The following is a 15,392-nucleotide window of genomic DNA, read 5'->3' as shown; positions in this document are numbered from 1 at the left end:
AGGATTTATGCTGATATTGTCCAAAACCACACTTTGCCAGGGGTGTTCCCAAACTTTTGGAGGGCAGTGTAATCAAACTAGTATAATCAACTTTTTGCCTTTTACAAAGAAACATTTGATTAAAAATACAACAAATCTCATAAATCACACTTGAAATATTGTTAAAATGGTAATCGTTATTGATTTAACACTGAAAACTTTTGAATAAAATGGCAAAAAATATATTTACAAGGAAGATGTAAGCAGAATCTTAATAGGTCAGTAACCCTTTTATTAAATTATTTATTACTGTGTTTCGGTAGTGACAAATTTAGGGAGAGGACAAATATTTCAAAACATTTTGAAAATACAATATGAGAATTAACGGCACAATTACTAGAAATGTGTACCTTGGATATTATACAATTTGCATACATACAAAAAGACCAGTTCTGTAGAATGGCCCAGGTTATTCAGTTCTTTTGCTTTCATTTGTAAGATTTCTTAGAATCAGTTTTTATTTGTTTTGTAGATTGTGAAGATTCTTAACTCCTACACACCCATCGATGACTTCGAAAAGCGTGTCGCTCCGTCGTTTGTCCGCAAAGTTCAGGTAGGTTTTTTCTTTTTTTTTAAGCACACTACTATTCAAAAGTTGGTATAATTTTTTTTTATGTTTTCTGCTCACCAAGGCTGCATTTTTTTGATACAGTAATATTGTAAAATATTGTTAAAATAACTTTCTATTTGAATATATTTTAAAATGTAATTTATTTCTATGATCAAAGCTGAGTTTTCAGCATCATTACTCCAGTCTTCAGTGTCAGGTGATCCTTCAGAAATCATTCTAATATTATGATGATGAATGGAAAGTTCAAAAGAACAGCATTTATTTGAAATAGAAATCTTTTGTAACATTCTAGTGTTTACTGTCTCTTTTGAACACTTTAATGCCTCCTTGCTAGATAAAAGTATTAATTTCTGTTAAAAAATCACACTGACCCCTAACTTTTGAATGGTAACATGAAGAGAAATGAGCACAAATCGTTCACAGTACTAAGCATCGTCTGATTGGCTCTTGTTTTGTCTAACAGGCGCTGCTGCAGGAGCGCGAGGGGTCGTCTCAGCTGATGATGGATTCACAGTATCGTTTCCAGGTCACTTTTCCCTTCTGCTCCTCACCACAAGCACTAGAGCTCCTACAGGTGCCCAGCAGCCTTCACCTGGGCTTCGTCACTCGCATTTGACCTTTAACCTCTGACCTTAGTGATATCAGGACCGGTGCTTAGGATCAGAATGTGTCTGTTCTGACCTGAATGCATCATGTTAACACTGCACAGTAGCAAATATAAACGTACTAATGCTAACATTTGTATATTTTTTGGATTTATTTATAAAGATTTTAATCACGTTCTCTAAATTAGTGTTTTGAATAACTGCTTAGATCTTTTAGAATAGTTTTATACAAGATCAACTATGAACAAACGCTGTAATATACATTTCCATAACCCAAACAAACCTCAAATGCTCAGCTCCATTTTGTTAAATTACAAATCATTATTGTCACAAATTGCTCTTCCGTTGAATTTTTTATAAATCAGAAATCAATAAACACAACTGCCAAATGAGTCCTCCTCTCTTCACTCTTAGCAGTCCTCCATAGCTCTCACAATATGCCGTGGAAGTGCAATATTTATGATGGTTAATCCTCAGAGGACTAGAGATGGAAACCCCTACAACTAATCTAGCAATCAGTAATCTCTTTTTAAATTTGTTTTTATTATTTTAAAATATAATAAAATCTTGATATTATTTTGATTATTATTTTAATCACTGCAGTTATTCTAATTTTCACATTTTTTCAAATCTGCAATGTTTTATTTTTTCAAGTTGTTATATTATTTTGATTAATATTGTATCACTGTATTCAGTATTTTTTTCAATACTGATTTTTTTTTTTTTAATTGAGTTCTTAATATTATTTTGATAATATTTTATCACTGCAGTTACGCTCATTTTCACATTTTTTTTTCAAAACTGCAATGTTTTATTTTTTCAAATTTGGATATTATTTTGATTATTATTTTATCACTGCAATAAGCTCATTTTCACGTTTTTTTTCAGTACTGTAATGTTTTATATTGTATTGTATTATTCTTGTATACTGTTGAACACTGCTATTTTTGATTTTGGTTTTAATTTAATATTTTCTGTATTTTAATTTTGTTTAACTTTTATTAATTTTATTTTGTAATTTAGCCACTTTTAATTTGTTTAAAAAAAATATATATATATATTGTACATTTTCCCCCTATTTTTCATTACTACAATAATTTCTTTTTAATTTAAATATAAATATTTTCATTGATCATTTGCATATTCTCCTTCTAATAGAGTCATAAAAATCATCAGGACACATTTTATTATTGTTGAAATTAACACATTAAAATGGTATAATATGTAATAAAATATGTCTGTACAAATAAGTTTCACTTTTTTAAATTAATATTTTAAAAATGTAATTTTTTATTTTTTCCTTATGTACTGTTGTACTATTATTGAATTTGGTTTTATATTAATATTTTCAGTGTTTTTATTTTTTCAGGTATACTGTTGTACTATTAATGAATTTGGTATTATTTTAATATTTTAAGTATTTTAATTTTGTTTAGGTTTTAGTAAATTTATTATATAATTTTGTAATTTTTAATTTGTTTTAAAAATATTTTATTATTATTTTTTAATATTATTTTATCATTTGAATTAAGCACATTTCCACGATTTTTCATTACTAAAATATTTTCTTTTAGATTAATTAATTCTAAATATTTTCAGTGGCCATTTGGATATTCTCCTTATTCTAATGAAATCATGAACATTATTGTTAAAATTAAAGCAATTCAAAGCAATTATATTTTATATATACATTAAAATGTTGCAGATATTTTTATATATATATATATATATATATATATATATATATATATGAAATATTTTGTAACATTATAAATGTCTTTAGTGTCACTGTTGATCACTTTAATGCATCCTTTCTGAATAATAATTTCTGAAACTAAAAAAAACGTATATATATATGTGAAAAAAGTTATGTCAGAACAATATGGCCTTACAAATAGGTTTCACTTTTTAAATATCGTAATAAAATATTTACATTTATTTGTTTGCCTAAATAATTGTTTAATTAATATTAATATATTATATTAAATAAATGAATATTGATATTAATTATTGAAATTAATTTATATATATATATATTTATTTTCTATGTGAATCCTGAGAGTCATTAAATTGAATGCTGGATTTATAGAGCACATATTTTCCAGTCAGGGATTTGAGAAGCCCTTGCAGACGTAGAAAGCGCAAATATTTTTATATATTTATATTTTATTTTATATATATTTTATATATATAGAAATATTTTGTAACATTATAAATGTCTTTAGTGTCACTTTTAATCACTTTAATGCATCCTTGCTAAATAAAAGTATTAATTTCTGAAGGAAAAAAAAATATATATATATATATATATATATATATATATATATATATATATATATATATATATATATTAATATGTTAAATTTAATATATTAATATTGATATTAATTATTGAAATTAATTTTTTTTTTTTTTTTTTTTTTTTTTTTTGAATCCTGAGAGTTATTAAATTGAATACTGGATTTATAACGCACATATTTTCCAGTCAGGGATTTGAGAAGCCCTTGCAGACGTAGAAAGCGCAAATATTGATCATCAGGAGGATATAAGGCACATCCGAGTGTCTCTCTGGGGGTTCAGACGGATGCTGAAGAGTGAGAGAGCGAGAACGCGCGCGCACGCGTCCTTCATGACGTCACGCCAGCTGCATCACCCGTGCGCTCCGTCTCCAGGCTCTCCTCCGTCTCCCCATCAAAACACTCTTCACCTCGGCAAATCTTGCGTTTTCTGCTGGAAATGGCCGCGCAGGAGGTGGCCGCGCAGCCCAGCGACACTCTGGCGACGCTCAAAACCGAATCCGAGACGCTGAAGACGAAGCTGGAGGAGGAGAGAGCCAAACTGCACGATGTCGAGCGTAAGAACCGAGCGCCGTGTGTGTGTGTTTAATGAAGACATATGTCAGCATTATGTCAGGATCATAGCTGTCGTTATCAATCTGGATGTTTACAGTAAGTCTGGTTGAAGAGGAAATCGGTGCCGTCAGACGTTTAACGTTAGATAAACTGATCAGGTTACAGGAAGGCGATGGTGATGATGATGATGATGTTGATAATGATGATGGCGACAAGGGAGCGTTTTACTTTCCGTTCAGCATCACATTATGATATTCCTTGAAACAGAGCAGTCTTTACTAAGAACATGTATTATTTTAGTATTGTTTATATACTGTTATAGTATTAATATTTAGAATTTGTTTTTAGTTTTGTATTTTCTGTTCTATTTTAATTTTATTTAAATATTATGTTCTTTTGTCATTTTTAATTTGTTTTTGTTGTTTTATTTGTCAAAGCAACATTTTTGGTTCTAATTTTATTTTATTTCAGCTATATTTTTAGATTAAGATTAATTTATTTGTCTGTTTTATTTAGTTATTTTGTGTAATAGTTTTTAAAATCTAATTTTTGTATTTTAATGATTGTATTTTTGTTTTATATACATTGTATTACCTTTTATTAGTTTGTTCATTTATTTATCTTTTTTTTCTGAAAGGCTTGTTTACTAATGGTTTAATACTAGGGCTGTCAAACGATTAATTGTGATTAATCGTATCCAAAATAAAAGTTTGAGTTTGCCTAATATATGTAAGTGTACTGTGTATAATTATTATGTATATATAAAAACAAACACATTCATGTATATATTTAAGAAATATTTACAAGCATATGTATTTATTATAATTTTTATATAATTTATATTATATATAAATAAAAATATTATGTACATAACATATTTCTCTTATATATACATTAATTTGTGTGCATTTATATATACATAATAATTACACGCAGTACAGACGCATATATTAGGCAAACTCAAACTTTTATTTTGTATGTGATTAATCTCGATTAATCGTTTGACAGCCCTATTTAATACATTTAGGAATGTAGGAATAAAAACAGAAAATAAACAAAATGGCATTAATGTTGTGTTATTTCCATTAGTACATCAAGTGGCGGAGAAGATTGAGGCTTTGGGTCAGTTTGTCATGAAGACCAGACGAACCCTGAAAGGCCATGGAAATAAAGTCCTGTGTATGGACTGGTGTAAAGACAAGAGGAGAATCGTCAGCTCATCTCAGGTCAGTCTATAAAAACATATGTCACATATTGTTTCCTGTCATTTCCTTTCGCAGTGACAGTTTTGCAATTGATGCAAAAAAATGAAGCCCTTTTCTTCTGTATTTTAGGATGGAAAGGTGATTGTATGGGATGCGTTTACAACAAATAAGGTAAAATAAACCCAGACACTTCAAAAAAGGCCATATCCTATACTTTTTTATGTTCCCCAAAGTTTACCTTTTACATTAGTCGCTAATTATGTTATATAATTGTTATATAATTATGTATGTTATGCTTTTAACTAATGTTGATATAAAGTGTAGCTTAATTTGTTATTTAACTTCTGTTTCAAACCTTTTTGATTTTTAATTTAATAATCAGTGTTATTTTAATTTAATTTAGATACTATTATTGTTTTGAATTTCTGAATTAATTCATGTTTTAAAGTCTACATGTTTAATTTTTTTTTCTTTTTAATTATTTTGTACATCAAGGTAAACTAAATGAAAATGAACTGAAATAAAATTTTTTAAATGTTTATTTATTTATTTTTTCTCAGGTTTTATTTTTAAGAAACAGTTTTTTTTTATTTTTATATTTTTGTATTTTGGCTAAAATAACCGTGTTTTTAATATATTATATTTTATATATAATATATTATTATGTAATATATATATATATATATATATATATATATATATATATATATATATATATATATATATATTTTTTTTTTTTTTTTTTTTTTTAATATATAAAATATTTTAATATACTAAATGTCTTGACAGGAGCATGCGGTGACTATGCCCTGTACGTGGGTCATGGCCTGTGCTTACGCCCCCTCTGGATGTGCAGTGGCCTGTGGGTAAGTCTCTGAGCTCTCACTAAGCATATATCGCACTCTTTGAGCAGTAACCATCAGGCTTAACCAATTGCATACATTTGGGTTCATGCTTTTCCAACCAGTGTAAAGGCTAGAAAGCTTTATAGGTGTTTAGGAACCACTATCTTGTTTTGCAGTTCCATTTAGTGCCACTAGTTGGCGCAGGCGTCACTTTAAACTTTAATTGCAAGTTAAGTAAATACAAAACATCCTTTTTTTAAAACCAACAATATGGAGATAATATTAGTGAAGATATGCTTGCTAACTTCATTTTTATGTCCCCTTGATTTATTTTAGTAACTGATATGTTGTTTTTCGCAGTGGGTTGGACAATAAGTGCTCTGTGTACCCTCTATCCCTGGACAAGAACGAAAACCTCGCCGCCAAGAAGAAATCAGTGGCCATGCACACTAACTACCTGTCCGCATGCTGCTTTACTAACTCAGATATGCAGGTGTGTTTGAATACGTGGTGAAATAATGAAACGGTGTCTTGCATTTGACTGACTGTGATGTGTTTTGTGTTTTGCGGTAGATCCTGACATCTAGCGGTGACGGCACGTGTGCTCTGTGGGATGTAGAGAGCGGGCAGATGCTGCAGAGCTTTCATGGACACGCGGCGGATGTGCTGTGTCTGGATCTGGCTCCATCTGAGACCGGAAACACATTCGTGTCAGGGGTGGGAATTGAGCTGCTGATGCCTAATACAAGCCACATGAACCCTCTGTTAACAAACCAGTGTCACACATTGCCTTATATAACCTTAGAGTCAACATGAGATCATAACTGACCCTGCTTACTTTCTTAAAGCGATAGTTCACTCAAAAATGAAAATGTGCTGCAGGTAATTTGCCAATTTCTGCCACTGAATAAAAAATGGAAATGGTAGTTGCGAGTTTGTATCTCACAGTTCAGACTTTTTTCTCAGAATTGTGTGATATAAGCTCATAACTGTGAGAAGTCAGAACTTGCAGTTATAACCTTTTTTTATAACTCGTAATTCTGACTTTTTTTCCACACAATTCTGACAGTTTTTCTCAAAAAAAGTTCGCAATTCTAAGTTTATATCTTGCAATTCTGCTTTTTTTCTCTCTGCATTCTGATATTTTTTTCTTAAAAAGTCAGAGTTGCATGATATAAACTCACAATTACGAGTTATAAAGTCAAAATAATGGGATGTAAACTTGCAATTGTGAAAACTAAAGTCAGAATTGCGTGTTTTTATCTCTGAACTTACAAATTTTTTTTTTGCAATTCCAAGTTTATATCTTGCAATTCTGACTTTTTTTTTCTCACAGTTCTGACTGTTTTTCTTAAAAACAAAGTCAGAATTGTGTGACATAAACTCAGAATTGCAAGTATAAAGTCAGAATAGCAGGATATAAACTCACAATGGCAAAAAAATAGTCAGAATTGTTCCAAGTTTATATTTCGCAATTCTGACTTTTTTTCCCTCATAATTCTGACAGTTTTCTAAAAAAAAAAAGTCAGAATTATGTGATATAAAATTACAATTGTGAGTTATTATCTTGCAGTTCCAAGTTTATATTTCGCAATTCTTTTTTGAAAAAAATACTTTTTTCTCAGAAGTGCGTGATATTAACTCACAATTGCGAGTTATAAAGTCAAAATAGTGGGATATACACTCACAGTTGCGAAAAAATAAAGTCAGAATTGCAAGTTTTTAATCTCGCAATTCTGCCTTTTTTTTTTTTTTTCAAAAAGGTCAGAATTGTGTGATATAAATCATAATTGCAAGTATGAAGTCAGAATAGCGAGATATAAACTCGCAATTGCACGAAATAAGTCCGATTTGTGAGATAAAAACTGACTTTTTTCTCGCAATTCTGAGTTTTTTCTCAGAATGAAACTTATAAAGTCAGAATTGCAAAATATAAATTTGAACTTGGGAGAAAAAAAGTTTGAATTACGAGATAAAAACCCACAATTCTGCACATTTTTTCCCAGAATTGCGTGATGTAAACTCACAATTGCGAGTTATAAAATCAAAATAGTGGGATATGGTTTTTATCTCACAAATTCAATTTTTTCGGAATTCCGGAATTTATCTCGTAATTCTGACTTTTTTCTTGCAATTCTGACTGTTTTTTCTAAAAAAAAAATCAGAATTGTGTGATATGAACTCACAGTTGCGAGAAATAAAGTCAGAATTGCTAGATAAAATTCTGACCTTTTTTCGGAATTCCAAGTTTATATCCCACAATTCAGATTTTTTTTTCTCAGAATTGCGTGACAAAATCACAGTTGTGAGTTATAAAGTAAACACAGTGGGATATAAACTCAGAATTGCGAGTTCAATTCAGTTTTTTTTCCAAACTCGAAAAACAGAATTGTGTGATATAAACTATTTTCTTGAGTTGAACGTTAAAGAAGATTTTTAGCTGAAACCATGGTCCTTGGTGATTCATACAATGCAAGTCACTGGCTTTTCTGAGAATCAAAAAAAGCATGTCAAGGAACACAAAATTAATACCTGTAGCTCCTGATGATATATTGAGGTCTTGTGAAACAAGTCAGTCTGTGCTTGAAACTAAACATTATTTACAACATTACCTGTTATTCAGAGCCTCAGACAAACAGTCCGGACTGATGTCCTGTTTGTGAACGAATCATTCTTTTGAACCAGTTCTTTGAACCAGACTGAGTTGTCTGAAACAGTTCTCAGCACAGATTTCACACACACAAGCACAATAGAGCTGTTAGCATGCCTGTGCAATGACCCGCATGTTCTCACGTCTCTCAGGGCTGCGATAAGAAGGCGTGCGTGTGGGACATGCGCACGGGGCAGTGCGTCCAGTCTTTTGAGACCCATGAATCAGACATCAACAGCGTGCGGTAAGTGTCCTCAGGCCATTTTTCCCTTCAGGTTTTGTCAAAGCGAAAAAGCACAAAGAGGGCTGAGTGACATTTAAGGCCTTTACAGCTCTGGTCAATATTTATAGTCTCTGTAAACGCTCAAAATGTCACGAGAGACCTTACAGGCCCGGAAGACTGCTAATATGGTCATCGACTGATCTGACTGGTCTTAAAAGGGTCTTTGGCAGCACCTTCAAGCAGTGTTTACTGAGTGAAACAGTCACATGACTGCTCGTGTTTTATTGTCACTGCAGGTACTATCCAAGCGGAGATGCTTTTGCTTCAGGCTCAGATGACGCTACTGTGAGTCCATTCTTTTCTTGGGTTTTTTTACATAATGGCTGTCAAAAGTTTGTAAACATTATGATTTTTAAATGTTTTTAGTAAAATCTCATATGCTTGCCAATGCTGCATTTATTTGATCTAAAATACAGAATGAACTGTAATATTGTGAAATATTATTACAGTTTAAAAAAAGCTTTTTTTTTTCAGGATTCTATGATGAATAAAAGGAATAAATGTTTCTTGAGTAGCAAATCAGCATATTAGAATGATTTCTGATTTCAGGATCATGTGACACTGAAGATTAGAGTAATGATGCTGAAAATTTAGCATTGCATCACAGGAATAAATTCCATTTTTAATTATTTTAAATTTTAAAATGTCAAAATATTGCTGTTTTTATTGTATTTCTAAGCACATAAATGCAGCTTTGGTGAGCAGAGGAGGCTTCATTAAAATATATAAAAATTCGGAATGTTTCCAAACTTTTGACAGATACTGTAGTTAAATAATTTAAAAAAAAATCGTTATTTTCTGTGTTTACAGTGTCGTCTGTATGACCTGAGGGCTGACAGAGAGGTGGCCATTTATTCTAAAGAGAGCATCATATTTGGAGCCTCTAGTGTGGATTTCTCCCTCAGTGGTAAGTGCTGACACGGTTTGGAATATTAGCATATAACAAGTAATATTTTATGATGTACAACCACTCAGAACACACTAGAAATCCCCTTTTGGAACAGTACTGTATCCCATAGTACAATGTGCACAACCTTCGATTTCCAGTGTGATGAATAAGCAATATCAACTTTTTTATTGTTAAAAAATCAATTAAAATATCAATTATTATTAACACTTTTTATTGTTAAAATATCAATTATTATTAATATCAATCAATATATAAACTATCAGTCAAACGTTTTTTAATGTTTTTTTAAAGAAGACTCTTCTACTCACCAAGCCTGCATTTTTTGGATCCCAAATACAGCAAAAAACATACAATATTTTAACTACTTAAAATAATGGTTTTCTATTTGAATATATTTTAAAATGTAATTTATTCCTGTGATCAAAGCTACATTTTCAGCATCATTACTCCAGTCTTCAGTGTCACTTTCAGAAATCATTCCAATATGCTGATTTGCTGGTCAAGACACAATTTTTATTATCATGATGATTAGCATCAATATTTGAAACAGTTCAGAGTACTTTTTTTTCAGGATTTTTTCAGGATACTTATTTGAGGGAAAGAAATTATAGAAATTAATACTTTTATTTAGCAAAAGTGATGATAAAGACATTTATAATGTTACAAAAAGATTTCTGTTTCAGAAAAATAGTGTTCTTCTGAACTTTCTATTCATTAAAGAAACCTGAAAAAAATTATACTTAGCTGTTTTCAACGTATATATGTATATATATATATATATATATATATATATAGATAGATAGATAGAGAGATAGATAGATATAGATGTATATATTAGGGCTATTAGTCGATTACATTTTTTAATCTAAATAATTACATGATGTTTCAATTAATTAATCTAATTGACTGTGAAAATACCCAAAAAAGATGATTTAAAGCTATTTTTGTTAAATGAGAAAGTATCAAGTAGACATTACAAACTGTATCTTTAGAAAGAAATATTTTATTTGATTCAACATAGAATTTATCACACACAAACATTTAGGCTGGAATGGCCTAACGTAAACTATGGAACATAAAATAAGATAATTTGAGAAACATCTCAGTATTTTTTGTTCATACAATGAAAGTCATTGGTAACCAAAACAGCTTTGTTACCAAAAGACTTCAAAATACCTTCTTTCATGTTCCACAAAAGAAAGGTTGGAAACGACATGAGGGTGAGTAAATGATGACAGAATTAAATTTTTTTTTTTGGTGAACTATCCCTTAAATGTTTTTATTTTATTCTTTTTATGATTTTTTTTTTTTTCAATGAAATGATACTCTAAATTCTAAACTAAATCTGCCAGCAGGTGACAGTAAATGTCTTTATGAGTCATTCATTCAGTCATTTGATTCGTTCAAACGGCTGATTCATTCAGGAATGAAGTAAATGGCTCTCTTCATGAATAAACCTTTGAATCTTTGATTCATGTGATTCGTTCGAAACATGAATGTGTTGCTCAGAGACGCGCAACAATTCTGCAGTGGGTTCAAAGGTAATATGTTCTGTGCAAAACTGAGCAACAACACATAATATTGTGTTTCAAATATAACACAATATCAACTTCTTATTTACTGAACTGTTGTATAAAATCACATTTAAGCTTGTGATAGATCGGAACAAAATCAGCACTCATGTCATATTGCTCTTGCTGCCCATGTGATATCGTGTGATATGTCATATATATATAAGTATAAGATGAAACACATTTTTTTTGCACCAGTATCTTGAATTTTAGGGCATAACTGCATTTGTGGAGTTGTTGCCCTGCATCGTATTTTTCGGGGTTAGGGATCAGTGTGTTAAAATATTTTAAACGCGTTATTTTTTCATAATTAATTGATTATTATTATTATTATTATTATTATTACTTTTTTTTTTTTGAAGGAGCTTGTTGTTTATGCTATACTAATATCTTTTGGCAGGGAGGCTGCTGTTTGGTGGCTACAATGACTACACCATCAACGTGTGGGACGTTTTAAAGGGCACTCGTGTGTCCATCTTGTTCGGACATGAGAACAGAGTCAGCACCCTCCGTGTTTCTCCGGACGGGACAGCATTCTGCTCGGGATCATGGGATCACACATTACGGGTCAGTGGATGAAAATGCTTTAACACAATGCGATTATATCAAGTGTTGGTATGCCAGTCTCACATATTTTTGTCTTTCTCCAGATCTGGGCCTGAACGTTGGCTGAACCGTCCGGCACTATCAGATTTCTCACTTCTCTCACCGCAGCTGGATTCAAGGATAAACCGCAGACTGTAATAGTGTGTTGAGTGCAGTAGAGTATATGATACAGAGGGACTGTAGTGCATCCAGCTCTAATCAGCACCAGGTATGCTAGGTATTATGGGATGGAGTCGATGGGTTCTGCGACAGCGACTGCCCCTCTATTATGGCGTTCTAGTTTATATGTATGAATGTGTGTGAGCTCATGATCCAAGAAATTATTTATCTGAAACATTAATCTAAAAGTACAAATGTATTTCATGTTGTTTAGGTCTGTGCATGAGGTTGAGACACAACAGAGACACTGATGTCTAGACTGACTGCTTGAATTATTGTGAATGAGTGAAACAAAGGAAGGATTGTTTAGACTATTTCTGATATGCAAGCTAACAGATATAGTAATGCTCTCTTATTCGTACGGTCTGGTTGTCATTCAATTATTCCGTCACTATAGTTGTTCTTTCTTACTGTAGCAAAGTGTATATACCATAATGTCATGTAGGTTATCATATCAACAGATATCCCTATACCTAAACCAAATAAATGGATTTTAAACACTGAAACTCATGTCATGTCTCATTTTATGTTTAATGTCCATTTCATGAAGTTGCTATTGTTTTTATTAGATCAGTTTTATTTAAAGTGGTCATCGGATGCAAAGTTCACTTTTTCATGTTGTTTGAACATTAATGTGTGTTGGCAGTGTATGTACAAATCTACCCTATAATGATAAAAATCCATGCAGTGGTTTTTAATTAATCTGTGAAAATGTAATAATGAACATAGTGGTCGTCATTTACTCCCGACATCTGAGCCGCTGAAGATGCAGTGGATTAAGTTTGTTTGTGAAGAGAATGTGGCTCCCGATCTACATATATCCATCTATGTTCGTGCAAATCATTCGTGATCCATCTTCACTTACAGCAGAAGTGAGCATAAGGGTTTTTTATGAATCTTTGTGATCGCCTTTCCTTACAACGTGGTAGTTAGGAACTTTAGCAGCTAAATGCAGCTAAAGTAAACAGGCTCGTCACTCCACAGAGAGAAGAGAGGGGCGGGGCGAGCAGAGCTAATTTGCATTTAAAGGAACAACCCCTTAGAATGAGATGATTTTTGCAGAGCTCATTTTGACAAGGTAAAAAGGGTGTTGTTTTACAAAACCATTGAGAATTTTTAACCAAATTACATTATAGACTTTTCATTAAGACCCTAAAGAATCATATCAACTTGTGGAAAATGGGCATCCGATGACCCCTTTAAACAATTACATTAATTACTTATTTTTTTTTTATAACTGTTTAGTAAAACATTATGGTTAAAGTAAGTTTTAGAATTATTAATGAGACAATTTCCAAAAATGAAAAATCCAAACCCCCTTTTTTGGACCCAAAATAATTATTTTGCTTATTAATTTTGAATTATTTAGCTTAAATTATTATTTTTTTGTTTTACATTTAGCAAATGTGATAATTTCATTTTACTTAAAATAAATTAATAAAAAAAATCAGCATATTAAAAAAAAAAAAAAACAGTTAAAATCTAAAAAAAATTTGTTTCTAAAAACAGTTATTTAACTGTGTTGTCAGTAAATAAATAAATGCATTGAATAGAACGATAGATAGACCAAAACCTCAAAAAATCATATCGTTTTTAAAGATTTGTTGTCTTTATAATATTATTATTATTATTATTATTATTATTATTATTATTACGGTGAAACGGTTAAATCACCGACGGACTTTTATTTTGACAAGCACCACGTACTTCCTGTAGGCGGCGAGAAAGTCTAGTCATGATGGTTTGTGTTTTCATACTGTGTGTTTTGACTGTAGTATAGGTGTTGTGAAGGTATTTCTCCTGTTGTATTGCACTTATCTTTATGTAGGCCATCGGCTGTGTTTCATAATCCAGTCGTCTGTGTTGTCGTGCTGAAATGAGTGATGTTGTGGAGAAAACTCTCACTGCTCTGCCGGGTTTGTTTGATTCTCAAACTGGAGCTGCTAAAATCACCAACAGATTAAGACAACTCATCAAGAGCATCACAGAACTGACATCTAAACATGTAAGTTAAATATTCGATTATTAAAAAAATATATAACAGCACAGGCATAGCCACAAATATAACGTGAGATACTGACATGTCAATTAACTGTTACAGGTGGACTGGTGTCGTTCTCAGTGTGGCATAACGTACAGTACTTTATCTAGAAAATATACAATTTTATGTTTATGAATTCAGATTAATTGATTACACAGAATATTTGTGTTGTTTATTTTCATAACTAATAATAATGACACAAATAGTAAATAAAGTATGTTGCATAATATAAAATATTTAAAACTATATATTATGATATATTTAAATTTTATATTTTTTATATTTATAATTTAATATTACTGTAATATATTATTTATTTTCTGTTTATACTATTTCTATTTTATTTACGATATAATAATGTCATAGTAAATAATAATTCTAAATATTAAATAATGAAATATTAATAGCAATATAATAATAATAATAATAATAATATAAATATTATAAAGCATATCATATTTATAAAAGCTATAATGTGAACAGCAAAAAAGTGTCCACTTGCAAAAATAATTGTAGTAATAATAAAACAAATTAGTTAATCTAATTAACAAAGATTTTTAATGTTTTTTTTTTTTAAAGAAGTCTCTTCTGCTCACCAAGCTGGCATTTATTTCATCCAAAATACAGCAAAAGCTGTGAAATATTTTTACAATTTAAAATAGTTCTTTTCTGTTTTAATATAATTTAAAATGTAATTTATTTCTGTGATCAAATCTGAATTTTCAGCATCATTACTCCGGTCTTCAGTCTTACATGATCCTTCAGAAATCATTCTAATTTGATGATTGCTGTTCAAGAAGCATTTATATGAAATAAAAATCTTTTGTAACACTATACCATTCAAAAGTTTGGAGTCAAGATAATTTTAGCAAGAAAGAAATTATAGAAATTAATACTTTTATTGAACAAGGATGCTTTAAATTGATCAAAAGTGATGATAAAGACATTTATAATGATGCAAAAGATTTTTATTGCTAATTTTAATGCTGTTCTTCTGAACTTTCTATTCATCAAAGAAACCTGAAAAAATTCTACTCAGCTGTTTTCAACATAAT

General features: G+C 30.5%; 3 protein-coding genes across 5 annotated transcripts in view; all 3 read left to right on the top strand.

The window, feature by feature from the left end:
• Window positions 1-1,984, top strand: part of myo5c (myosin VC) — a 33,576-nt gene extending 31,592 nt beyond the window's left edge. Inside the window, exons 40-41 of the mRNA XM_051099102.1 lie at window positions 512-592; window positions 1,074-1,984. Of these exons, the coding sequence (XP_050955059.1) occupies window positions 512-592; window positions 1,074-1,226 (234 nt within the window). The 3' untranslated portion in view covers window positions 1,227-1,984. The remainder of the gene's footprint in view (window positions 1-511; window positions 593-1,073) is intronic.
• A 1,852-nt stretch (window positions 1,985-3,836) lies between these two features.
• gnb5a (guanine nucleotide binding protein (G protein), beta 5a) lies at window positions 3,837-12,800 on the top strand. The gene is made up of 11 exons (XM_051099149.1): window positions 3,837-4,069; window positions 5,157-5,293; window positions 5,402-5,443; window positions 6,062-6,138; window positions 6,478-6,610; window positions 6,691-6,834; window positions 8,920-9,011; window positions 9,287-9,335; window positions 9,861-9,957; window positions 11,932-12,098; window positions 12,182-12,800. Exons 1-11 carry the CDS (start codon window positions 3,952-3,954, stop codon window positions 12,191-12,193), a joined length of 1,068 nt encoding a protein of 355 aa, XP_050955106.1. The 5' UTR covers window positions 3,837-3,951; the 3' UTR covers window positions 12,194-12,800.
• A 1,178-nt stretch (window positions 12,801-13,978) lies between these two features.
• Window positions 13,979-15,392, top strand: part of ap4e1 (adaptor related protein complex 4 subunit epsilon 1) — a 15,658-nt gene continuing 14,244 nt past the window's right edge. The window contains exons 1-2 of one of the 3 annotated variants that reach the window (XM_051099105.1): window positions 13,979-14,037; window positions 14,151-14,301. In XM_051099105.1, the coding sequence (XP_050955062.1) occupies window positions 14,173-14,301 (129 nt within the window). In that variant the 5' untranslated portion in view covers window positions 13,979-14,037; window positions 14,151-14,172. Of the gene's footprint in view, window positions 14,302-15,392 lie in introns of all 3 variants that reach the window. The other 2 variants (XM_051099104.1, XM_051099103.1) reach the window with 2 other exon arrangements.

The sequence above is a fragment of the Labeo rohita genome, chromosome 25 (genome assembly GCF_022985175.1).
Source record: "Labeo rohita strain BAU-BD-2019 chromosome 25, IGBB_LRoh.1.0, whole genome shotgun sequence".
In the NCBI taxonomy this organism is placed as follows: domain Eukaryota; kingdom Metazoa; phylum Chordata; class Actinopteri; order Cypriniformes; family Cyprinidae; genus Labeo; species Labeo rohita.
Note: the sequence above shows the minus strand (reverse complement) of the source record. Positions and strands in the feature narration are given on the sequence as shown.